At 36.0% G+C, this 26,455-nt stretch overlaps 1 protein-coding gene across 2 annotated transcripts in view; it reads right to left on the reverse strand.

Moving 5' to 3' along the window:
• The window catches only part of LOC123318930 (C3 and PZP-like alpha-2-macroglobulin domain-containing protein 8), a 1,198,665-nt gene that overhangs the window by 363,584 nt on the left and 808,626 nt on the right, over positions 1-26,455 (reverse strand). For both annotated transcript variants that reach the window (XM_044905716.1, XM_044905717.1), the window contains one exon: positions 21,212-21,362. In XM_044905716.1, the coding sequence (XP_044761651.1) occupies positions 21,212-21,362 (151 nt within the window). The remainder of the gene's footprint in view (positions 1-21,211; positions 21,363-26,455) is intronic.

The following is a 26,455-nucleotide window of genomic DNA, read 5'->3' on the forward strand; positions in this document are numbered from 1 at the left end:
TATTATTATTTTTAATATTAATACAGAAACTGTGCAGTCACTGTACATCGAAAACTGCATTTTTCAATGCAGAATTATCTATACAGAAACTGTGCAGTCACTGTATATCGAAAACTGCATTTTTAAAATGCAGTTATGTCGTCCCAAGTACCTAGTGAAAGCAAGTGGTGTACAGCTACCTGACAGATGTTGTACTGTTTCTTCATTTCGTTTCAGACTCTACACTTCGTATTTTCGACCTGTTGTTTCATGATGAACTTTGAATAATTCCTGGTTGGGATAACCTGGTCTTGAATGGCCAGTAGCGCTTCTTCAGTGTTTGCGTGAAGGTATCCAGCAGTGAGGTAAGTATGAGACAATATTTTGTCTACCTCTGCCTGTTTCATGCTGGCGTGAAATCTCCCGTGCAGTACTTTGTTTCGCCATCTTTCTTTCATCTTCTCTTCTCATGAAGACTTCTATTTCAGGTTCTGGGTCGGCTAAATTGATAGCAGTATATTTTTTATCCCAAACCACCATTCTTTGATGGAGCGTTGAATTGCTGGAGAGAAAATAGTTTCTCAGGGATTTAATTTCTTTTTCTGTTGCAGCTTCCAGGCTGAATAGCTCACGACCTCCTTCCGCCCGGTGAAGATATAGCCGTTCGATTGCTGAATTGGGATGTAATATGCCATGCTTTGTAAAACTGACCCGAACCCATTGATCTAATCTCCGCAGCGCGGTAACCGACCAGGTAAGTATTCCGGAAGTGTAAGTTAGGACCGGTAGTGCCCACATATCAATAGCACTGATCTTGTTTTTAGCATTTAGCTCCGTTTTGAGTATTTTGTTGACCCGGCGTTTAAACTTCTCTTCGCCAACATCCATGCTGCGCTTCTGTCTGATCTCGAAAGACTGATGAATCCCCAAGTGTTTGTAGGTTTTCACCAGACCAAGTGCACGTATCTTCGTGCCATCCATCAGTTCCAGATCACCCTCCTCCGCCATTTTCCCTCTCCTCACGTGAACAACCGAGCATTTATCGAGGCCAAATTTCATGTTTATATCGGAGCTGAAATTTCTCACTAATTCAAGTTCGCCGTGCAGCTGAGCAGTTCCTTTAGCGTAGAGCTTCAAATCGTCAACTTAAAACAGGTGAGTGAGTTTGGCGTGATCGTCTAATCTGTAACCATAATTGCTCCGATTGAGTATGTTGCTCAGCGGGTTCAACGCAAGGCAAAACCACTCCGTACTCCAGTTGTCCCCCTGGAAGTTACCCCATCTTATACTGATTTCTTTCGATCGGTATGACTTTGATGTTCCTATTTTGACCGATAATGTGGTGCACCAGGTGCTCATAAGATGCTTCCAGAGTAGTATTATATCTGAAATGATTTTATATATGCGGAGTATTTCAACAAGCCAAGAGTGCGGCACGGAGTCATAAGCTTTTTCGTAGTCTATCCAGCACATTGGAATATTTTTGCGTCTTCTCCTTGCCTGTGTTGTAACGACATTATCAATTACAAGTAGCTCTTTTCACCCTCTGGCTTTCTTCTTGCAGCCATTCTGCTCCCAGTCCAGGATCTTGTTATTTGGGAAATGAGTACTTATTTTGAAACCAATTACGGAGGTTAGGATTTTGTACGCAGATGATAGGCACGTGATAGGCCTATAATTTTGTGGTTTAGTAAGATCGCCTTTCTTGGGTAGCATGTGGGTTATTCCTCTTGTAAAATATTTCGGTACTTTTTCAGGATTTTTGATGACTTCCTGCATATGTAGTGCCAGTCGGTTATGAGCTGTTGTGAATGCCTTCCACCAGTAATTGCTGATTCGGTTTACTCCAGGGGCAGTCCAGTTTTTAAGGCGTTTGACTGTCTTGGCAATGTCTCCCCTTGTAATGACTACACTTGGCATCTGCGTTTTATTCTCAACATTTTCTCTTTCAGTGTTTATTCAACTGGCTTGGGTATTGTGTTGTTCCTCCTGAGACCAGATGCTCGCCCAGAATTCTGTCATTTAGTGTTCCGGTGGTGGTTGTTTTGATGTTTCTGTGTCGCCCCCGATACCGCGGTAGAATAGTCTCTGGTTCGTGAAGAAAAGTTTATTTTGTTGGAATCTTAGCGTCCGCTTGTGATATCTACGGAGTCGGCTGCCAAGGGTTGCATTTTTTTTGTTTTTGATTTCAACATGCTTCTTGAGGTCTTGTTTATGTAGAGTCTCTGAAATTCTGATCTTGGCTTTTTTAGCGTATGTTTTCACCTTCCTTTCCGTCTTTTTGCTGACTTTTCCACCACTCGAGTAGTTTCCAAGTAGGCCGATTTCTCTTTTGAAATTTGTTATTCTGTGTTCAAGTCTTTTTTTCCATGGAGGTTTAGGTTCGATCTTTTTGGGTTCCGTATGTGTATCTTTACAGAAAATGTTGCTGACTAGTGTAGCTGCGCAGTATATTCTGTGACAAAGGTCTGCTAGATCTTCAGAGCGTTCGAATTCTGTTGCCAGTGTACTGTTAACTAGTTTTACAGTGTTTTTCGCTTCCTTAAACATTTTTATTCTGGGTATCATAGGTCTTGCGTCCATTGCCATTCCTCTATACTGAAGATCCAGCTGTCGGAACGCTGCCTGTATTTCCTCGTTCAGTTCTGGCTGCTCATTGTTTTGTGGAGTTTCTGAGTGTAGAGCGCTGTTTCTAGAATTTATTGACCATCGAATTGCCGTCAATCTTCCGGGATTGCTGTTTCGAACATAATTTGATTTTATTTCCTCTGATTCATCTGGTGAAATCAGTTTTCTTTGTTTGATGTTATTAATCTGAGCTGCTAGGTGTTGTGGTTTGAAGTTCATAGGAGGATACTTTTCTCTCCACTGTTCCTGAAGTCTGTCTCTGTATGTGTCTCTTTTATTCACTCCCTCAGTAACTTGGAAGTAAGCATTCATGAGAAATAGGTTCATTTTGCTTGACCAATGCTGCCTTCCCCTTCTACGAGTAAGTGCAGGGTCTCCTTGTTGTTTAGCACCAAAGCCTTCACTCTGGTTGTCGCCGTTAGGGTTGCCAGGCCTTGTGGTTCCGTTTCGCGGGAGGTGCCACTTGCTTCACGTTCATCCGCTAAGGGCTGATCCAATCTTCCCCAAGTGCAGTCCCATCACTGGGGGCGTGTTCCGAAGCTTCATCTGAGTTTATGAGAGCGATTCATCCATCTCAATGTGTGGGTTGCTAACTCACACATTGGCGACTCGGGTACGCGGGGACGTCTCTCCCTGATGATACAAGTATCACCCTACGTTAATATATATATAGGTATGTAAATTGTCAAGTTTGGGGACATTTTTAAGGTAACATTTTTTTTGTATACATTACTATACATTCGTACATATGACCTATTGGACCGGAGAAAACCAGAAAAAAACTTTTTTTTCAAGTTTGGGGTCATCCTTATATTTAATTTTTTTTCTGATATTGTGGTATACATATGTGTTATTCCGTGATTGGAGTCAGAAAAATCAAAAAAAAATGAAAAATCAATCGTTATTGAATACGTTTGTTTTCAATATTTGCTTAAATTCTGTTGATTCATTATTTCAGGATCTTCACGGTCCGTTTGCACAAAGTGTTCAATTCACTCGTGTAATTATATGTGTTCAATTTATTCAAATGGAAATTTCATAGATTTTTTTCGTGTCTGAAAACACTCAGGTGAGTAATAAACAGACTCTATTGAGTCTGATTGTATGGCTATTGCATATATACAGGTTGAATGTATGTTATGAATTTTCATTGAACTGATTTAATCCAAGAATGATATGGAATAGTCATTTCAATTATTACTGAAAAAAAAAATAACTGAACATATTTTCAGAGAAGTTTCTAATGGAATCAATGAATCTGTGAAAATTATATAAAGCATCAAAAAGTTTAGACGCAGAATATTCAAAATATCACATGATATTTCATTTCACCGAATTACTCAAAATACAAGATGATAGTTGGTCAGTGGGCGTACCTACTGAGTAAAGAACAGTAAATCCCGGATAGCATGCTTGCCACAGGATTACAGCACTTCAACTTATCTATCTACTATGACTGAAATCTATGGCAGAAATATTGATTAAGATCATTTCAATTCGTGAGAATTTGAATATTCGAACCGACAAACTGGTAATTATATGCAGCAAGTTAAATGAATATTTCAGTAGTTCATAGCTGAAAAAAGTCCATATTACAAATGCTGCATCTATAAAAATAGATTGAAAGAGAAGGAAACCAACATCTGTAATATCAACATACAATGAATTCACAATAATCTATTCAAGTTAAGAAGTTATATCGTTTCTTCAAATTACAATATAACTCAAACTTACAAACTGACCTGTCAAGTAAATTGAAAAACATGAATTGAACAATGAAATCACAGTATCAATAAGTCAAATCATAAACACTAATAAAAGAAAACTTCTAATAGTAATATCAATTTGATGCTGATTGATTGGTATTTTTCATCCTTCAGTAGAAATAGAAGACTGCGGCAAAACGGAAGCAAATAAACCGGGTTCTCGATAGAGCTTCCCGCTGCGATTCCTAATAATTTCTAAAAAGTTCCTGTCAAGAAAACCTCCCGTCGGGCTAATTATGGGAAATTGAAATATCAAATTATTCAATAAAATTTACTGCAGACAATCGTTATGTTGTTGAAATACTGTATTTTCACAGGTAACAATATTTTTATTGTTACCATAACAAAAAGTTTTCAAAACATCACGATTTTCATAAGTAGGTATGAATATGTTATAAATATAGGAAGATCGAAGGGCCGCCACTGCCACCCGATATAAATCAATTCATGTTACACGGAATATATCAAATGAGTCGATAAAATTCGTTGTAACCTTTTTTTCCATCGTTGAGGAACACTTGGAATATTACTGACCCCAAACTTACCATACCATAACAAAAAGGTTCCAAACTTTACTATTTTCATGAGTATAAATGATGTATGTTATGAATTTTCTTTGAACTGATTTGAACCAAGAACGATATGAAATAGTCGTTTCAATTATTACTGAAAAAAAATAACAGAACATATTTTTAAGAGAATTTTCTAATGGAATCAATGAATCTGTGAAAATTATATAAAGTATCAAAAAGTTTAGACGCAGAATATTCGAAATATCACATGATATTTCATTTCGCCGAATTACTCAAAATACAAGATGATAGTTGGTCAGTGGGCGTATCTTATCTACCGAGTAAAGAACAGTAAATCCCGGATAGCATGCTTGCCACCGGATTACAGCACTTCAACTCATCTATCTACTATGACTGAAATCTATGGCAGAAATATTGATTAAGATCATTTCAATTCGTGAGAATTTGAATATTCGAACCGACAAACTGGTTATTATATGCAACAAGTTGAATGAATATTTCAGTAGTTCATTGCTGAAAGAAGTCCATAGTACAAATGCTGCATCTATAAAAAAGATTGAAAGGGAAAGAAACCAACATCTATAATATCCACACACAATGAGTCCACAATAATCTATTCAAGTTAAGAAGTTATATCGTTTCTTCAAATTTCAATATAGTTCATACTTAGAAACTGACCTGTCAAGTATATTGAAAACCATGAATCGAACAATGAAATCACAGTATCAATATGTCAAATCATGAACACTAATAATAAAAAATTTCTAATAATAATATCAATTCGATGCTGATTGATTAATATTTTTCATCCTTCAGTAGTAATCGAAAACTGCAGCAAAACGAAAGCAAATAAACCGGGTTCTCGATAGAGCTTCCCGCTGCGATACCTAATAATTTCCAAAAAGTTCCGACCTTCAGTCGGGCTAATTATGGGAAACTGAAATAACGAATTATTTAATAAAATTTACTGCAGCCAATCGTTCTGTTGTTAAAATACTGTATTTTTTCAGGTAACAATATTTTTATTGTTACCATAACAAAAAGTTTTCAAAACATTACGATTCTCATAAGTAGGTATGAATATGTTATAAATATAGGAAGATTGAAGGGCCGCTACTGCCTCCCGATATAAATTAATTCATGTTGGACGGAATATATCAAATGAGTCGATAAAATTCGTTGTAACCTCTTTTTTCATCGTTGAGGAACACTTGGAATATTACTGAGCCCAAACTTACCATACCATAACAAAAAGGTTCCAAACTTCACGATTTTCATGAGTATAAATATCTAATGTGAAGATCATGGACGTTAGATATAAATTTTTTATATTCAACTGCTTATAGGCAGGAAGTCCAAATTGAACCTTCGAAATAAATTACTCATTTACAAGGCAATCATCAAGCCAATATGGACGTACGGCATCCAATTCTGGGGTTGCGTTAAAACCATCAAATATTAAAATCATCCAAAGACTCCAATCTAAAATACTACGTTCAGTGGTTGATGCCCCTTGGTATATCTCTAACCACACCATCCATGAGGATTTAAGAGTCCCATATGTCACAGAAATAGAAAAATACTCGGGAAAATATCATAAGAAGCTAGAAGGACATGCCAACTAACTGATCGACCAACTGACAGAAGATCCGTTCAACTCACGGAGGTTGAAAAGAACCTGACCTAACCTAACTGGATAATCTTAACTATGAATTGATGTTCAATACTATCTCTTAGTCTCTACATACAACACATTTACTTAATACTTTTGAAAGTAGATTGTAAATCCCTATAAATTCAATAAAAAAAAATAATTATATGGACATAATTCAATAAAACTCATTGAATCCACCAGTTCTATTGTTGAGATACCTATTCTGAAGATAATATTGTCCTCATGATCATCATACTATAACATAAAGCATAAAGGTTCCAAACTTCACGAGGGGCATACGTATATAACATTAACAACGATATATTTTAACTGACAGAATCATTGAAATTTTCTACTTCTCCTCCACCGGTTAGAAAAGTGTTGCTACGTGAAGATCTCAGCCGAATTAGCCATTTTTTTCATTAATTACGTGTTCCAAACGATTTGAATATAAATCCAATCCATATGGTGCGATATCCATCCATCTAAAGCGATCAGGAGTTTTTGATGACAATTATTGACTCAATATGTATTACCAGATTGCGGAAAGGATGTAGAAGAGTTGTGAGAGAAAACTTCTGAAATCAGAATTTCCGTACTTAACTGAATACAGACAAAGTATTTCCCCCTTTTCATGAACTGACCCCGAACTGAACAAATTTCGGATATACAAGCTCATCAACTCCCGAAAATTCTAGAATATTCTTCCCCGGTCGCTGCTGTCTAAGAAATTAACGAATGAAATATATCCACATAGCAACAGCCGTAGGAATTCCCTGATGACGAAATTCGCTAACTTTTACCTATTCAAAATATCCTAATATTGAGCAGGAAATCTTCTATAACAATGATATGAAACTCAAATGAGACTTTGAAACTCAATAGCAAGAAAGGAATATTTCGTACTTTTGATATTCCTATAGACGCAAAACTTCGGTGGGTATATACAGGGTGATTTCTGACCAATGACCCGTTGAAAGGGGATAATAGAGGACAATATGAGGAGTAAGGAATGGACACTCAATCATATTTTATGCCTACTAGTTTCTTAGATACTGGGTGTTTCCTGAAAATCATTATATTGAAACCCCGACAGTTTCGAAACTGCTGATTTTGATATTTGGTAAAATTTTATTTTTGAGACAATCAAAAGCAGAAATCAATAAAAAAAACAGGACCGTACAAGATCATGAACTTTTTACAGTCTAGTAGTAAAACATTCCTTTGTATATGAGTCAAAAAATTTCAATTATCAATTTCGTAGACATGAAAAAATGCTATGGAAATCAATGATAAATCTGAATAGCACAAATTTTCTGTTTATAGTAGAGCCATCTGAAAAACAAAATATCTCGATTTTTTTTACAAATCTCGAAATAATCGACTGATTTCAATAATATTTAAAACCATGTTTTCGAAGCAGGTGTTAAAAAATTATTTCGATATTAAAGACTGCTTTTGTGTCCTAGTTTTGATGATCAGATATCAAAAACACCACTTCGTATGATTCACAGTTTTATCATCAACATATTCGGAAAAGGAGAAAAAATATTTCTGAAAGAATTATTTCCCATCATTCAGAGTATCCAAATCGGTAGATAAGTGGGGGAAGTCCTAGAAGAAGGCCAGCACCATCTCCTGATTTTATCCCTCTGGATTATTTTTATAGGGTCATTAGAAAAAATTTATCTATCCGAAAAATATCAATACTAGAGCTGAATTATTTCAGAGATTTGATGAAGTATGTGCTGATCTTCGGTATAACCCTCGAATGTTACGAAAATCAGTTTTATAAGTATAAAAAAAAGATGAAAAATGCATGGTCGTTCAAAGCAGCTTACTGATGAAATTTCATAAATAAGTTATCATATTTCCTATGTGTTCGTTAAAAGTTCAATTCAAATATGAATTGTTCGTCTATGAATGAATTTTCCGAAACGTGTGTCTAATCAATTAAAAAAAATGTGCTAATTGAATTCATTGTTGCCGAATCATTTCTTCTCGTCTTCACGAATATGTTAGTTTCGAATTCATCATTGCTTTCTGTAGCATTTTTTCTTGTCTTCACGAAACTGACAGAAAAAAAGTCTTCGCGTACAGAGTTATGTTTTGATACATGGGCGTAAAATGTTTATAATAGAGTATGGTCCTTCTTTAGAGAATTTTGGCAAGAAAATTGCAGAAAGTATGCAACTGAACAGTGAATTCTACTGAAAGTACGTATGTAACTGTAGAGAATTCACGGAGCATGAATTCACCAGTAATTATCTAGAGAATTTTCGACTGTTGTAAACGGTCTTTAAAGACAAAAATATTCAATAGTTTGGAAATTTTAGAGGTTTGAATATACTGTGATGGTCAGAAAACACCAAGTATCTCAGAAATTGGATCTTTGAGTGCCCATTTCTGACTCCTCAAATGATTCCCTATTACCACCTGCCCGATGGGTCATTGGTCAGAAATTACCCTGTATACTTAGATACATTGAATCTTTTCGTATTTTATACAGAGAGGTTAAAAAGATTCACCTTCTTTTCCGAAATATTTGTGTCGACTTGAGTCTTTCGATAGTACTGGAAGTGTATATCAAATGAAGTCAAAATTCCTGAAAGGAACTGTTTTTAATATTTTTCATAACTAATCCATGAAAAGTGATTGAAAACTTATAAATCGTTCAGATTTTTCAGAAATGAATTTTATAATTCAATGACTGGTTATACAGTAGGGAAGTGATTGCTCTATATTTTTGGGGACACCTTCGGCGAATGACAAATCTTGTCAAAGGTCTACAACAGAAGGAAAATTTTAGACTCAAGTATATACTATAAATGAACCATTTTCGGGTAGAATACATTTCACAAATGAATTTTATTTCTGGACGTAAGACATGAAGTTTATTTTTGAAGAAAAAGAAATTTTTTTTACGATGAGGCCTAATTAATATATATCATTGAACTAATGAGTTCAATGAAATATACAGGGTGCTTCAAAATAAGGTTCCGTGAATTCGGGATCCTATTCCTCAGATGATTTTATGCTACAAAGACGCTATGGATATTGTTTCTGTGATACAGGGTGTTCAAATACAAAAAATTGTAAAATCAGAAGTTATCTCCAATGTCGGAGTACATGAGATAAGTAATTGCAGAATTTCGTAGCTATCTGATGAAATTGCTTTTATTTTTATCTCAGAAAGTATTTATTTCAGGTGAAAAACTCAAGAAACTATTCTGACTGTGGATTATTGGATAATTACGTAAATAATTTCAAATTTGAAAAAAAGCATTGTCGTACCATTTTTTACCAAATTTATTCGGAAAGAAGTCTGTACGGACGCCTCTGGGGAATATGAGGAATAGTTTGAAATTTGAAAAAATGTGTTTTAATGCGTACTCATAACCTACCAAAACTCAAATGAAAACAGTGTATTGAAAATATTTCCGAAATACCAATTTTTGTTTTGAATTTCAACAGCCTGTATTTCAGGAACAATGCGCAAGAAACCCATAGTCCATCGTATCTTTGTATCATAAAATCATCTGAAGAATAAGATACCGAATTTACAGAACCTTATTCTCATCTTGAAAATTCATTTAATTAATTGAGTGTTTGGGCCCTATAATCATGGACTCCAAATGTATATGTTTAAAATGAGTTTCTATTGAGTGAGGATGAATTAAACTCTCAAATGCGTTTCTCTGCTGAATATCAAACTTTAATTTACAAAAATACAAAGCAGTACCTATTGTCGATATAGCCGTCAAATATCAAAGAAACAACATTTTCAGCCTTCAATCCAGATTTCTTAGATCGATAACGGAATTCTATGAATTGAAATTGATCTTCACAATTATGACAAAAAACGCGAACCTCAAACATAAAAACTCTCAGATCACGTAACAGGACAAATTATACCAGAGAAACGCTGAAACATGCAATATTTTCTTTACATGTTTTAAATCGTAATATTTGAGGACGTTTTTCGTTATGGTATGGCCAGTTTGAGACAAAAATATTTCAGTCAGAAACAGGTTTTATTTCTGGAGAATAAGAGCATTCACAATGAGGCCGTCATGTTAATCTTTACGTCGTGTTATGACTATAATTATTCGAAATATATTTGTGTTTTTCAATATATTATGAAATATGTTGCTGAATATGGTGAAAGTATTCATTATATTCAATTAATTCATTGTGGAAACCTTGAATCTTGGTCTACAAATTTATATGTGTGTGAATCGTAAAGTTTGAGGACGTTTTTCGTTTCGGCCAGTTTGGGGATTTCATTTATTAAATGATGGAAATACCTCTGGTAAATTCTGCACCAATTCGTCAGGAGCAAATCAGTTGGAACAATTGTTGCCTGGCAATGAGAGAACAATGAAACATCTACATATTTCAGATAGTAATTAGATGTATCATGTACCCTGATTCTAGTATATTTCACCCTCAATTGTCGATAACTGACGAATCAGCAAAATGTTCAGAAAAAAAATTTTTGTTATGGTAATATCAAGTTAACCATGTAAACCATCATAATATGAATTTCTTGAAGTGGATATAGGATAAATTTCTCACGAACCCTATCAATCTGATTTCGTACATTATTATTGATCATTAAATCACTATTGGTCATTGAACTTTACTTATAACTTTTTCTGTTGTGTAAGTTGTGAGGTTTGAACTTGTCTTTAGTTATTTTATGAACAGTTTGGGTATAAAAATATTTCGAAAACTCTTTCAATTTGGTCGTTAACTGTTCAAAATTTTTCAACAGATTCACTTTGTAAAATAATTCGAAAGAATACGGTAACAATACGCTCAGGAGAGATGCTTGCACTTGTCTCGGAACGAATTTATTATCGAAAATTCATTTTATATACATTTTTTAAAGAAGTCTGAAGTCACGTCCCCAAACTAACCATCTGAACAATTTCTGAAAAAGTTTGGGGTCAGGTCTCCAAACTAACCAACTCCCAGTAGAAAAGTTTGAGGGCCGACCCCAAAGTTGACAAATGTCTCCAAACTGACCAGGTAGCGACTGGAAAGTACCCCAGACTTGACGATTTACATTCATTTACAGAAATTCGGGCCTATTCTGTTTGCGTATGGCTGTTATGGTCATAGTGCTATCTTCCTAATTTATAACAATATGGCTATGGTAGCAAACTGAAATAACAAGATCTTTAAAAAATTGACAGATCATATTGGTCGAAATGAATGATTAGAATACCAGTTTTTCAAACTTTTCTGTGATAGCAATATCTTTTCTATAACCATATTACTATTTCCAAACAGAATCGAGCTGAATGTCAACATAATCGAACCATTGATACACCACTACAATAGAGAGTTTGCAGCAAATGCAAAGTTACCAGCTTTGCTACTTTTAAAACATCTGAAATCATTACTATGAAAATAATCATTAGCTCCCAATAGTTTACAATAAGCTTCATGTGCAACAATACTGTATTTAACTGGCTGGAAGACTCCGGTGGATAGTCGTTTGATTGTCAAATCTATAAATTTAATTTCTCTCTCTCACTCTCTCTCTCTCTCTCTTAGTGATAAGTTTTTGATTGCCTTCATTTTATATTTTTTCATATTGATATTTCAATCATATGACATTGAAGGAATTGCAAATTATCGGGAAGTTTAAAAATAATTAAATATTCGGAAACGTAGTGAAGTAAAGTAAAAGAGCATTATACGCTGTGTGCTACTTATATCCAAACTTCCAGCTTCATGCACGAAAAGAAAATTCAAAAATGGGAAATGTTTTATCAATATCGATAACAATAACAATATCGATAACAATAACAATATCGATAACAATTACCTTTATTCAATTCATAGGACATAAAAAGGTACAAAAATAAATGTCAAGCAAATTCATCCCTTAAAGAATCACACCCCTGTCCCTCTTACAAAAATAAAAAATTTCTTCCACATTTTATGGTTCACACCTTTTAATGAATTCGTTCAATCAGCTCGATTCTGTTTGGAAATAGTAATATGGTTATAGAAAAGATATTGCTATCACAGAAAAGTTTGAAAAACTGGTATTCTAATCATTCATTTCGAGCAATATGATCTGTCAATTTTTAGAAGATCTTGTTATTTCAGTTTGCTACCATAGCTATATTGTTATAAATTAGGAAGATAGCAATATGACCATAACAGCCATACGCAAACAGAAAAGGACCGATTGTGTTGGTTAGCGATGAATTTTTTGTCGAGTCTTTGCATTCTTTCCAGTATTGGTTCTACTTCTGTTATCTGGTATAAAAGTTCATTGGGTGGGTTGTGGAGTGTGTTATTGGGATATCCTAGTTTTGTAATTTTTCGTAAGCAAGTTTTTTCTGCTACTCCTACAATATCCAAAACTGTTTTTGGTGAATTTGAGAATATCGTATGCTCATAATCCAATAAAGGTCTGCATATCATCTTGAAGATCATAGTTGCCGTTTTACTGCTGATTCCTTGGTTTTTATATGTTAGAGACCTGAAGTGCCCGGCACGTGTGGTTGCTATTTTCTTTTGGGTTTTTAAGTGTGCTTTGAAATTCATCTTGCTATCGATCTTTATGCCCAGGTATTTACATGAATTTGTTGGAGTAATTGTGTCATTTCCAAGTTTTATGTTGGGAGAGCTTGGGTTGATTTTGTGGTTGAAGATGATGAGTTTTGATTTCGCAGGGTTGGGTTGTATTCTCCATCGTCTCATCCATGCCACAGTAACATCTACTAACTTCTGTAGTTCTTTCATACATCCTTCCAATGTTTTGTGGTGGGATATTAAGGTTGTGTCATCGGAAAATTGTAGGATGTATGCATGCTTGCTGATGTTTTGGTCCCAGTCATTGTATTGTCTGTACATGTCGCAGCAGAACAAATTGTGAAGCAGAGGAGAGATCGGCGATCCTTGTGGTAGACCTTGTGCTGGTGTAAATTCTTCTGAAGCTTCTTTTTTAACCCGTACCTGTAATTTTCTGTTCAGCAGAAAATTGTTGATAATTTTGGTCAAATAAACGGGGCATTTTAGGTGGAAAAGCTCGGAGATTATACCAGCGTGCCAGACGCTGTCGAAGGCTTTTTGGATGTCCATAAATATAGCAGCTGTTTTGTTTCACATCTTTTTATTGCATTGAATGTTGGAAGTGAGTATTACTAAAGGGGGGATAGTCGATGTCTTCTTCCTGAAACCGAATTGGTATGGTGGTATATGTTTCCCTATCTCCTTACGTATTCTTTCTCCTAATATTTTTTCAGAGTTTTTTTCCAATGTAGGTAGAAATGTGATAGGTCTGTAGTTCTCTATGTTGGAATGGTCTGCCTGAAAGAAAGCGTGCGAGAGGCAGTAGTTATAGATTTTGATTATAACATTGTGAATTGACGGATCTAATTTTCTCAAAGTTTTTCTTGTAATATTGTCGTAGCCCGGATTTGTGTTCTTTCCATGGTTGAGCGCCGTATAATATTCTTCCTCGGATATGGGCTCAAATGTGTCCTCTAACGAAATGTGAGGTAGTTCATTCTCATACCAATTCTCTATCTGTTTCCTATGCTCCTCGTCGAATTCTTTGTTTGTAGCTCTTCTAAACAACTTTTCGAAATGTTTTGCGAAAGCGTCAGAAATGTCTTTTTCCTTAGTAAGAGTTTCACCATCGACTTGAATCGGATTTGAATGTTGGTGCGTTGAGTACTTTGCAAGTTTTTTAATCGTCCTCCAATATGTCCAATATGTCCTATTACTAATGGAACAAATCATTTATTTGTAACGAACCTATTTACATTGCATCCCATCGTAATTGAAATATGTTGAAGTAAGAACTGCTGGCCAAAGTTGCTTTGGGACCAGTCCACTTCTATATAGCAACCTGCTGACAACTAATATTATGTTCAGCCTAATGCGCAAGCGCAACTAAGTTAGGTACACGTGCTATTAATGGTGCAGAAGCCAGTTTTGTCGGGAATGCGAATAGATAAAGGCTACTCTCACTATTAATAGTTTCAAGCGACCACCGGCCATTTTGTAATTCACCAGTGTGTTAAATAGATCTTTAAATAAACTTTGTTAAAAACCGTTTCATCAGTTTTAAGAGTATCCACCCTCACATGGTAGCAGAGCTTGTGTGTATGTGCGTGCGTATTAATTAACAAACAGAAGACCACGTGTTAAACAGAAGACTAGAAGACCACGTGTTAAACAGAAGACTAGACGACCACGTGTTCAACAACAAGCATGTTCAATCAAGAAGAGATGATCGAGATGGACCAATCCGATGCAAGCGAAAGGTCAACGATGGGAGTACCAGAAAATATTTTTGCAATGCTCACGAACACCAATTTCGTGAAGATGTTGGCAGAGCAAATAAACAACTTGAATCCTCCGGCAACCTCATCAGGAAGCACAATAACGGAACCATCTGTGGAGAAGGTCAATATACCCACCTTCATAATACCTCAATTTGAGAACAGCGACAAGCTGAGGGGTCATTCCAATTTCCGCTCATGGAAGCAAAGAGTCGAGCGTGACATTAGGGCCCTAGGAAGATCGCAATTTCTACTTCACAATATGGGTGGACCAGAATGTAGCATGAGCGTAGATGAGAAAAACATGTACAACGCTCAAGTGCTACAATACTTAAAAGCATCGTTGCAGCACGCTCCCAGAGCTGTAATAGAAAGCGAAGAATCGGCAGCTGAAGCCTTCAAAAAACTGATTCAAATGTTCGGCAAAAATGATGTCCAAAAAATGGTGGAAGTTTTGGACAATTTTAGAAAAATCACATTTTACCCGAAGATGAACCCGGTGAACTTCGTCTCACAATTCGAAAAAGGAGTTCAAGAATTCAAGGAACTGGGCTTTCCGTTGGACCCGAAGATCATAGTGGGATATTTTCTACACAAAATCAAGGATGCTAATGATTTCTTGGCGTTTTTCACCACAATGGCTACACTACCAGAGGAAACGAGGACGTACGAGTTCGTAAAGAATGCCTTTCTGGAGGTGGCGAATAGCCAATATTTTAAGAAAGCAGAAAACAGTATGTATAAGAATGAATCAAATGATAGTTTGGATATTTGTTCCGAGTGTTTTGGTATTACGGGTGAGAATCTCAATACTGAGATCAATGAAGTGTATACTGTATGCTCTTTTTGTATTGACGATCCCATTGGAGAATGTACTTTTGCTAATCCTAATTCAGTTTCAGTGCTCTGCATCAAATGTGGTAAGAGAGATGATAATAATTGTTGTGATTTTTGTTTAGAGAATAGGTCTGATCAAACAAACAGGGATGGTTCAAAGAAAGAGAAATATCCAGCAAAGAGGTCTCCTTATTTTAAAGAGAAAAGGGCAGAAAAGAGTCCTTACACACTGGATCAGTTGGAGAAAATCAAGAAAATGACACCAGCTGAAAAGCGTGATGCAAGTTGCAGAAAATGTGGTTTGATGTTCCACAAGTCAAACACTTGTGTGAACACAGAGAGATTCTGCTTTTATTGCCATAAGAAGGGACACGAAAAGAAGGACTGTAGGAAACTGAAAGATCAAAAATCTAGTAAGTCATTGTTCGATTTGAATAATTTCAGTATGTTTGCAACATTTCTAGTTGATTCTGGTGCATCTCACCATGTAGTGAATGTACAGAATATTTTGTTGAACTATCAGGCTTATAAAGAGCCGATATCTGTTGTTTTGGCATCGGAAACTGAAAGCACTATGTCAATGGGTCAGGGAACTCTTCCATTATTAGTACAGTTTGGAAAAAGTTCGCACATTGTACATCTAGCTAATGTTCAGTATGTCCCCGAAGTAAGGGATAATATTCTCAGTGTCCGTGCATTTAATATTCAGTTTGGGACAAGTCTTGTGCTAAATGCTAATAATGGATTTATTTTATCTAGAAAATTAAGAAGAAAGATCTCCCTGCTCTTTGTATCGGATGGCGTTTATCGAATTTCAGCAAGAGTCAATCCTGGTGATACAAGTAGTATCAACAAAATTAATGTTAATAAAGTAGAAAGAACAAATAAACAGTTAAGTTCGAAAGATAATTCTAGTTTTAAAATGAAACCCTCAGTTATCAAACCCAATAAGAAAGTCAATAATAGTAGAAGAGAAACACGAAAATTACGTAAAAGATTTACTCGTAATCAGTTAAAAATGTTGGCTCAGAAAGGTAGTATGTGGCATCGTAGAATGGGTCATATATCATCTTCTTACTTAGGAAAGTTACCTAATGTTGTTCAAGGAGTTAAAGAACTCACGTATAATCTCAGTACTGGTAATTGTACAATTTGTTCTAAAGCAAAAATGACCAGAAAAACATGTTCAAAAGAAAGAGATCGAGCCACTACAGCTTGTGAAATTCTTCATTCAGATCTATTAACTGTCAATCCGCCAACACATTACACTAAGAAAAAGTATATTTTAATTGTTCTAGATGATTATTCAAGATATACACAAATATTCCTAATGAAACAAAAGTCTGAAACTTTCAAGTTTTTGAAGTCTGCTTTGAACTATCTTCAGTCATCATTTCCTAGTCCTGGTCAATTCAGAAAATTACGTTGTGATAATGGAACAGAGTTCATCAGCGAATCTTGTCAACAAGTTCTCGATCAGTTTGGTATTCAAATTCAGTTAGCAGAACCTTATCAACATGAGCATAATGGAACTGCTGAAAGGTTCAATAGAACACTCCAAGAAAGGGCTAGAGCCTTGTTATTTGAATCAGGCTTTCCAAATACTTTCTGGGGTTTTGCATTTTCGACTGCTTGCTATCTATACAATCGTACGCCTCATTCATCATTAGACTTTTTGACTCCATATGAAAAACTCTATGGAAAACAAGCCGATCTGCAAAATATAAGAATTTTCGGTTCACAAGTAGAAGTTAGAAATGAAAATGTTCCAAAAGGTAAAAAGTTGAATGCAAGATCCAGCACAATGTATTTAATAGGATATACCGATACTGGCTATTTGTTGTATGATCCTAAAACCTGTAAGACTATTACATCTTGTAATGTTCTAATAAATGAAGAGTTGACCTACAAGTCATATGAATCAAAGTTATCAGTCCCAAGTGATGAATTAACAGTTTCGTCTGAATCTGTTGAGTCCAGTGAGAACGTTTCTGTTACGCCCTCTGTAGGCAATTCTGTTGCGTCCATTACGGACATATCTGTTGTGCCACCTACTGGCAATTCTGTTGTATCAGTTGCAAACAATCCTGTTAAAATGAAATCAGTTGAACGAAACTCTGATTCTGTAAGAACTACAAGTCCAGTACAGAGTAGCTCCAACAATTCTGTTGATAAAACAAGTGCTACAAATATGTTTGAAAATGTTTCAGTTAGCTCTCAGATAAATAATGAGATAGAATATGAAAAAATATCCCAGCTAGATGATTTTGATGACAATGAAACCAGTGGACTTGATATGCCGCAAATTTCAGTTAATGCCACAATTTTGAATCCATTTGGTTTTGTATATGATACAAAAATCTATCAGACAAGTAAAACACCTCAAACATATCTGGAAGCAATGACATGTTCAGAAAGTAGTAAATGGATTACTGCCATTCAGTCCGAACTTGAAGCTATAAATTGTGGAAAGAAAACAAGTTTCTAGGAATTGGCATGTTGAACAGTTGGATGTCAAAACAGCATTTCTTCATGGTGAAATTGATCGACCAAAATATGTAAGTGTTCCTGAAGGAATCAATCTTGATAAATCAAAGGTAATATTGAAGTTACGAAAAGCTCTTTATGGATTATCTATAGCACCGAAATGTTGGTTTATGACACTTGATAATTTTCTGAAGGATTCTGGTTTTGAATCAAATTTACGAGAATCATGTTTATATAAGAAAAAGGAAGATAGTAATATCGTTTTGATTTTAGTATATGTTGATGATCTATTAATTACAGGTAGTTGTAGAAACCTTATTCAGGAAAATGTGAATATGTTGAAGTCACGTTTTAAGGTAAAACAATTTGGCTTTCCTACAAAATTTCTTGGTTTGGAAATCACTAGATCAGAAAATCAGTTGTTTCTTCATCAAACACAGTTTGTTAATGAAATGTTGAAAGAATTTCGAATGGAAAACTCAAATTCAGTTGACACTCCTTTAGTTCCTCAAGGAAATCATAAAGTTCAGGAAGTAACGAATGAAGCAGATTTTCCGTATAAGAAAGCTATAGGTTCCCTACTGTATTTAAGTATGTTCACAAGACCTGATATATCCTTTGCCGTAGGTTATTTGGCTAGATTCCAAGCTAATTCACAGCAGTATCATTGGACATTAGTTAAAAGAGTTTTCAGATATTTGAAAGGTACAAGTCAGTTAGGTCTAAAATTCACACTAGGATCTCCAATTTTGTCATGTTATTGTGATGCAGATTTTTCAGGTGATAAGTGTGGTCAAAAGTCGACCACAGGCTTTGTGATTTTTGCATTTGGTAATCCTGTTGTATGGTGCTCAAAACTTCAATCAACAATAGCACAAAGTTCAGCAGAAGCGGAATTTATTGCACTCACTCATGCTACTAATGAAATTCTATTTTTAGCACAATTATTAGAAGAGACTGTGGGTCTCAGAGCATTTCCAGTTAATATATATGAAGACAATGAAGCAGCAAGACGTAACTGTCTGGCTAGCACAAGTAAAAGCCGCTTGAAGTATGTGGAACGTAAATATTTATTGATTCGTCAACACGTAAGAGATAAGAAAATTAATATTGTGAAGATTAATACCAATGATCAGATTGCTGACATTCTAACAAAACCATTGAATGCAGCAAAGCTCACTAAGTTTCGTGATCACCTTGTATTCTATGAGGTTTGATTTGCATGAAAATATCCAATCCAAGCATAAGATGTAAACCAAGTAATAAGTCATAATGATTCAATATTATAGGAAGAAAATGAGAAAAGTCAACGACAAACTCGAAACATGCTCTGTTTGATCAAACATTTCATAAGTAATATTAATTCTTTTCTTTTCAGTCATTATGTATACCTGATCTGAGTAGTGTTATAAATGATCTTCGATCTCAAACATACTCTGATAATGAATTCTGTTGTTTATCTTAGTATCTTGAAGGATCTTCGATCCCTTAGGTACTTTGGTAATATGTCTGTTGAGTGTTTTATCTGTATATTGTGGAAAGGTTCTTCGTTCCTGGAAACATAATCTGATAATACTCAAAATTTGTTGTATATTTGTTCGAGTTATATTGGAAGGGTCTTTGGTCCCTGGAGATATACTTTGATGAATATACATGTTGAAGTGTTCATTTGAGACATGTAGGAAGGGTCTCCGGTCCCTGGATACATACTCTTACGAATACTAGTGTCTTGATTTGGAAGGGTCTCCGGTCCCTGGAAATGATAGATGCGAAATCCAAAATTCTGACCACATGTGTGTAATGAATTAATCATGTTAGTCCGATATGATGGAACATACTATGTATGTGATCAGTCATGTCATTTATATGTTGATCTACTATGTGATATGTATGCATTATGGCATATGTATCTGTTGATCAGTTTCAGTTGATATGATGGTATAATATCACTTGTGGGAAGGGTCTCCGGTCCCTGGACACAATGTATTGATACCATACCAAATATTAAGGACAGTTGGTTCGCTATAAGGAACCCTATTCCATTGTCTCACAGCAACAGCTCTGTATGGTTCCACTGACAATCCTGTTGTAGGTTTAAGGCTTGATTTATATAAATTCAAATAAAATACTATCTACTATTGTACACTTTATATATATTCTATATTTCTTAGTTTATCGAAGTCAGTTAAATGGAACTTTCAGTTTTCTGTTGATTAGTTGTCAGGTCCCCAGTTTGGGAGGGGGTGTTGAAGTAAGAACTGCTGGCCAAAGTTGCTTTGGGACCAGTCCACTTCTATATAGCAACCTGCTGACAACTAATATTATGTTCAGCCTAATGCGCAAGCGCAACTAAGTTAGGTACACGTGCTATTAATGGTGCAGAAGCCAGTTCTGTCGGGAATGCGAATAGATAAAGGCTACTCTCACTATTAATAGTTTCAAGCGACCACCGGCCATTTTGTAATTCACCAGTGTGTTAAATAGATCTTTAAATAAACTTTGTTAAAAACCGTTTCATCAGTTTTAAGAGTATCCACCCTCACAAAATATAAGATAACTTTTGACTAAGCGGTGATAAAAGGTAAAGTAAGTATCGGGTAAGTAGTCAGAGAAGAAAATTCTTTGTTCCGTTTACTCAAGCTTTCGAGGCTACATTTGTCTCTTCATCAGGAGTCACTATAAAATCATTGCATCCTATAATTATAACGACTAGATTGTTTACCTAAAATTTAAATTTTTTTCAATGAGATAGGTACCCACAACTGCTCGAAATAAACTGTACTAAAAACGAAATGTTTATATGTTAGACCAATCGAGCAGTCTTCTCTTTCATTTAATTTTTTTTTTTTTTTTGATGCTATGCTGTATTTATGTGATATTTCTCCTGATTGGTCTTCCTTTTTTTTATATCTTTCCACCCTAAGGATTTTATCTGTTGAAGTCTCAAGGGAGGTTTCTTTGCCGTGAAAATGAAATAACTTTGTGAAAATATTCGCTAAACCCAAAACTCACCAGTCATTTTCTTAAGTCCAGGGGTTGTGACGAGAAGACGAACTACCAAAGATGTCGCTCCTCGAGGACCCAATCTCAAACGTTCGGTGACATATAGTAATCCATTGCTCAAAAATTGAGCCCCCTCACTAAGAGCGAGTAGCGCTGTGACCTGGGAAAATATACGAAATGGTTCATTGAAGCAGTGTGAATGGCAAAACGAAATACTAAGATGATAATATGCTTATATCCTCGATATTTATTGCGAAAGACAGCGAAGATAGAACAGGTGAACAAACTTTACACAGTTGGATAGATTTCAATGAGAAAAAAACCTCATTTCAAACAAACTCAAAATTACAACTATTATCCAACTAGATTTTTCAATAACAATCCCAACCAAAATCCACTAAAAATTGTTTTTCCAAATAATCAACCTTTAAGAAATAATCAGAAATATTTCACACTTCTTGTTTTCGGTACTAAACCAGGGTCAAATGTACAATTGAAACCTGATGATGTAATCGATCATGAATTTGAATCTTACGAACCCGAGTATTCTGAAGAAAATATCGTTACTTTTTCCGAAGAGTATACGAATAATTATGAAATGGATGAAAATGTTCAAGCTCCTCCAGAAAACCTAGGAACTTAGACTTCTATTCCTTGAAAATCAAATCGAAACTACCTTATATCTATTTTCAAAAAATAAATTTGAAAATTTTGATAGATTCAGGTGCAACAAATTCAGTCATCAATAGAAAACCTGCATTCGAGAAATTTTCTTAATTTTTGTGAAAAGAAAAATTTTGTGTATCAGGATTAGGAAATAACTTTTTTCTGAACTAGGAATTCTCGATAATATTCATTTACGACTGGCAAAAAAATTTTGATGCTTTATTGGAAACATCCGATTTGCAAAAATTAGGTGCAAAAATTGACTATCAAATACACATTCTGAAAATGAAAGTACCCTTCAATCTTGAGTACTCTACTAATGAACTCAAACCGAATAAAACTATAGCAAAGAATTTTGTGAAAATTCCAGTACCTTCAGAAAACAGTGACGTCGTCGTCGGTGACGTTTTACTACCTGAAATTAGTTGTAAACATTTCTCATCCCCGGAATGTATGGCTCACGCGAGATGGTGATGGTATTTGCGTAATTCCACTTTCAAAATCAATAATGGAAAATATAGAGATTAACATTTCGAGAGAATACCCGTGAAATCAATATCTGAAACAGAAATAGCTGCTTCTCAAATTGAAAATCCAAAATTTGAACTTTCAAAAACCCAGCTCATTAATTCTGGAAGAAAACGTGAAGTTTTTAAACTTTGTAGTAAATTAAAGAATATTTTTTATAACAACAATTCCGAACGAAACGATTTCTCTTTTAGCAATACAGTTAAGCATACAATTAGGACAAGAGATGAAGAACCCGTCCACGTTAAATCTTTCAGACACCCTCATAGTATGAAAAAAAATATCCAAGAACAAATTCAGAAACTTTTAGATGATAATATCAATCGTCAATCAATTTCACCATACAGTGCCCCAGTTCGGATTGTGGACAAAAAGGAAGACGCTTCCGGCCAAAAAAAAATTTGGTCATTGATTATTGCCGTTCAAATGGAAAAACCATTGAAGATAAATATCCGCTTTTGCGAATTGAAGAAATTTTGGATAATCTAGGAGAAAGTTGCTATATGGTCCTAGCTTTTTTCAAAGTGTAGAAGACAATGTACTCAAAGAATATCTTCATAAGTTCTGTTCCGTTTACATGGACGACGTTGTCATATTTTCAAAATCGATACAAGAACACATTTGTCATTTGAAACAAATTTTTCAAAATATTGGAGAATTCAATCTGAAATTCAAACTTGATAAATGCGAAATTTCGAGTAAGAATGTAGAATTCTTAGGACACTTAATAGCTCCTGACGGAATATCTCCAAATCCTTCTAAATTAAAAGCTGTAGAAGAATACCCTATTCTAAGTACAGTGAAGGAAATGAAATCATTTCAAGGATTAATGGGTTATTACAGGCGATTCAATCAAAATTTTGCGCATATTGTTTCTCCCATGAATATCTTAAGAATGCTGCGAAAATTATAAAAGATGACCCAGAAAATGTGAATGCTTCTCAATGATGTAAAGAAGCCATACAGAGCTATTTAGGGGAGTCTTGTGTTTTGCATTCTCAGAATGTGGCTGCTCCATCTGAGTCGTTACTTGTGCCTCAATTTTTGCACAACACGCGCGTTGCAGAACTTCTGCATTCGAAACTTTGTGGAACCATCCGATGTGCATTATTTGTCTTAGATGACGTTGTTGCGTTTGTTCAAGCTGTTTTATGTGTCTCCTGTAGGGCGTCCAGCTTTCGCTTCCATAAAGAAGCGTTGGGAGGACCACTGCTTTGTTAGCAGCTGTCTTGGTCTTCAGATTGAGGTCGTGAGTTTGAAACACTCTGTCCTTTAGCTTCCAGAATGCCCGTGATGCTGAATTGATACGGTTGTGTATTTCGGTGTCTAGGTTAGCCCTAGTGTTTATGAAGCTTCCCAAGTATTTGAACTGCTCGACCTGTTCTAGAGTTTCATTCTCCAGGCTGATAGCTGTTTGAAGGCTTTCTGGAGGACTTAACAGGATTTTGGTTTTGTCCACATTGAGTCTAACGCCTAAAGCTTCGTATATGTGTTTATAGGTGTCCAGCATAATCTGTAGATCCTCTGAGCTGCTAGCGATAAGTGCGCAGTCGCTGCTAAATCAAGAGAAACAACAGCCGATATATAACAAATCAAAAAACTAGGAAAAAACGTTTGTTTTTTTCAGAATACCGCTGATAATCCTGTTTAAAACTCAAACGAACCAGGCCCTTAGATCTACGAAGTAAAAAGTATTGAATGCTTTGAAGAGACTTTGAGTCATTCTTGACCATTACCAAAATTTTTATTTCTTCATTAACAATACCCACTTGAAAGATGATTTCGATCAGGTAAATTATAATTTTAAGGGCCTTCAGAAAGATCAAACATTCGATGAATTGCCTCGTCTACTTTTTCATCAATTGAGAATAAATTTAGATCAAAACGGACAAATCTTACAGAATTTTGTTAACAGGAAAGTTAGAACAGGTTTTGCTAATTTCATCGGCATAGGTATTCAATTCATTACAGGTAGCCTAGATGATGATGATCTGGGGTGTAAGGGGGAAGGATGCCCTTTTAGCCTCTCCTCTCAAATGGCAACCTCAACTACTTGCGATGCACCCCGTTCTTACGAAAGAGGCTTTGGCGACCGAACATGAGCGGTATTACTCTGTTTCCTACAATTATCTAGGCTGAACATTGGCTTTAGCAGCAAATGGTTCTCTGCATTGCTTAATTACGTCTTAGATTTTGTCGTCTCAGGATAAATGTGCCACAAGATAATCTAGTCGAAACAGCAACCAATGTGGCTCTGACAGCGTTACCAATGCAGCTCAAACACCTTCTAACGCAGCTCCTACAAAAAATGGACCAGTCGAACAGGACAAAATTTGTATCCAAAGGTAAAATACCCATTCGGATCTTCAGGGGCAGGTGCGGGGGGGTGAACTATCTTACAACCACCAATTAAAAGCACATGGCTTTTGCAGCATGGAATGTCAGAACCTTGCTAGATAACCCCAAGGCTGACCGACCCGAGAGGCCGGCGTACCGCCCTAATCGATAACGCAACGAACATCCATTGCCTTTCGGACGAAGATAGCTTGGTAGAACAAGCGTATACTTTTTTGTGGAAGGGCTTCGAGGAAGGCCAAATCAGACAACATGACGTCGGCTTTGCCATAAGAAACGACTTGACCGCCAGACTAACCAAAAATCCAGTTGGCATCTCAGAACGTATAATGACCCCACGCTTTCCCGCAGCGAATAACACGTTTGTGAACATCATTGCAGTACACGCACCCACTTTGAACTCCCCTGACAACTTACTACAAAACACTCGTTGTTGCATTAAGTAAAATTTCAAAACGGGAACAAATTATTTTCCTTGGAGACTTCAACGCCAGAGTACTTAGATGCCAAGACGTACAACAGTGGCCCTAGTTTTTTGATTTGTTATATATCGGCTGTTGTGTCTCTTGATTTAGCAGCGACTGCGCACTTATCGCTAGCAGCTCAGAGGATCTACAGATTATGCTGGACACCTATAAACACATATACGAAGCTTTAGGCGTTAGACTCAATGTGGACAAAACCAAAATCCTGTTAAGTCCTCCAGAAAGCCTTCAAACAGCTATCAGCCTGGAGAATGAAACTCTAGAACAGGTCGAGCAGTTCAAATACTTGGGAAGCTTCATAAACACTAGGGCTAACCTAGACACCGAAATACACAACCGTATCAATTCAGCATCACGGGCATTCTGGAAGCTAAAGGACAGAGTGTTTCAAACTCACGACCTCAATCTGAAGACCAAGACAGCTGCTAACAAAGCAGTGGTCCTCCCAACGCTTCTTTATGGAAGCGAAAGCTGGACGCCCTACAGGAGACACTCCCACTAACACTCTTTCGCAAGATCTGGGAAAAAGGAGATGTGCCGCTTCAGTTATCAATCTCTATAAGAACAAAGGCGATATGTTAAATTGCAAGAATTACAGGGGCATATCGTTGCTTAGTGTGGCCGGAAAAATTCTCTCGAAGATTATGACAAATCCTCTGATTCCACTCTTATAAAAGCTATTAACTGAATCTCATTGCGGCTTTCGACGAAATCGAGGTACGGTAGACCTAATTTTTACACTGCGACAGCTGCAAGAGAAGACCCGTCATTATGCACATCAGCTATACACTGTTCCTCTGTACATCAGCATACTGCTATACCAAAAAAAAAATGCACATCAGGTGGTTCCACAACGTTTCAAATGCAGAAGTCTTGCTGCGCGAGTTACATATCCCTGGCACGTGTCGAGGTCCTTATAATGCTGACTAGACATCTAGACGGAGCATCCGCTCGTGAAATCTTTTTGTCTACGTTTTCATTTCATATTGAAATTATAAATTTCATTCATTATCAAGCCAGTAAGGCATAGTTCAGATGATAGCGGGAAAACGCGCGATCCACAAACCGCGCGACTAAAGATACAGAGGAGTCATATACAAATGTTCATATGGTCGCACGACATTGCGTGTAGATTCCTCTATATTTTTAGTAGCGCGGTTTGTGGATTGCGCGTTTACGCGCTATCATCTGAACTAAGCCTTCTAGTCTTGACTTAAAT

This window comes from Coccinella septempunctata, chromosome 8 (assembly GCF_907165205.1).
Source record: "Coccinella septempunctata chromosome 8, icCocSept1.1, whole genome shotgun sequence".
Classification (NCBI taxonomy): domain Eukaryota; kingdom Metazoa; phylum Arthropoda; class Insecta; order Coleoptera; family Coccinellidae; genus Coccinella; species Coccinella septempunctata.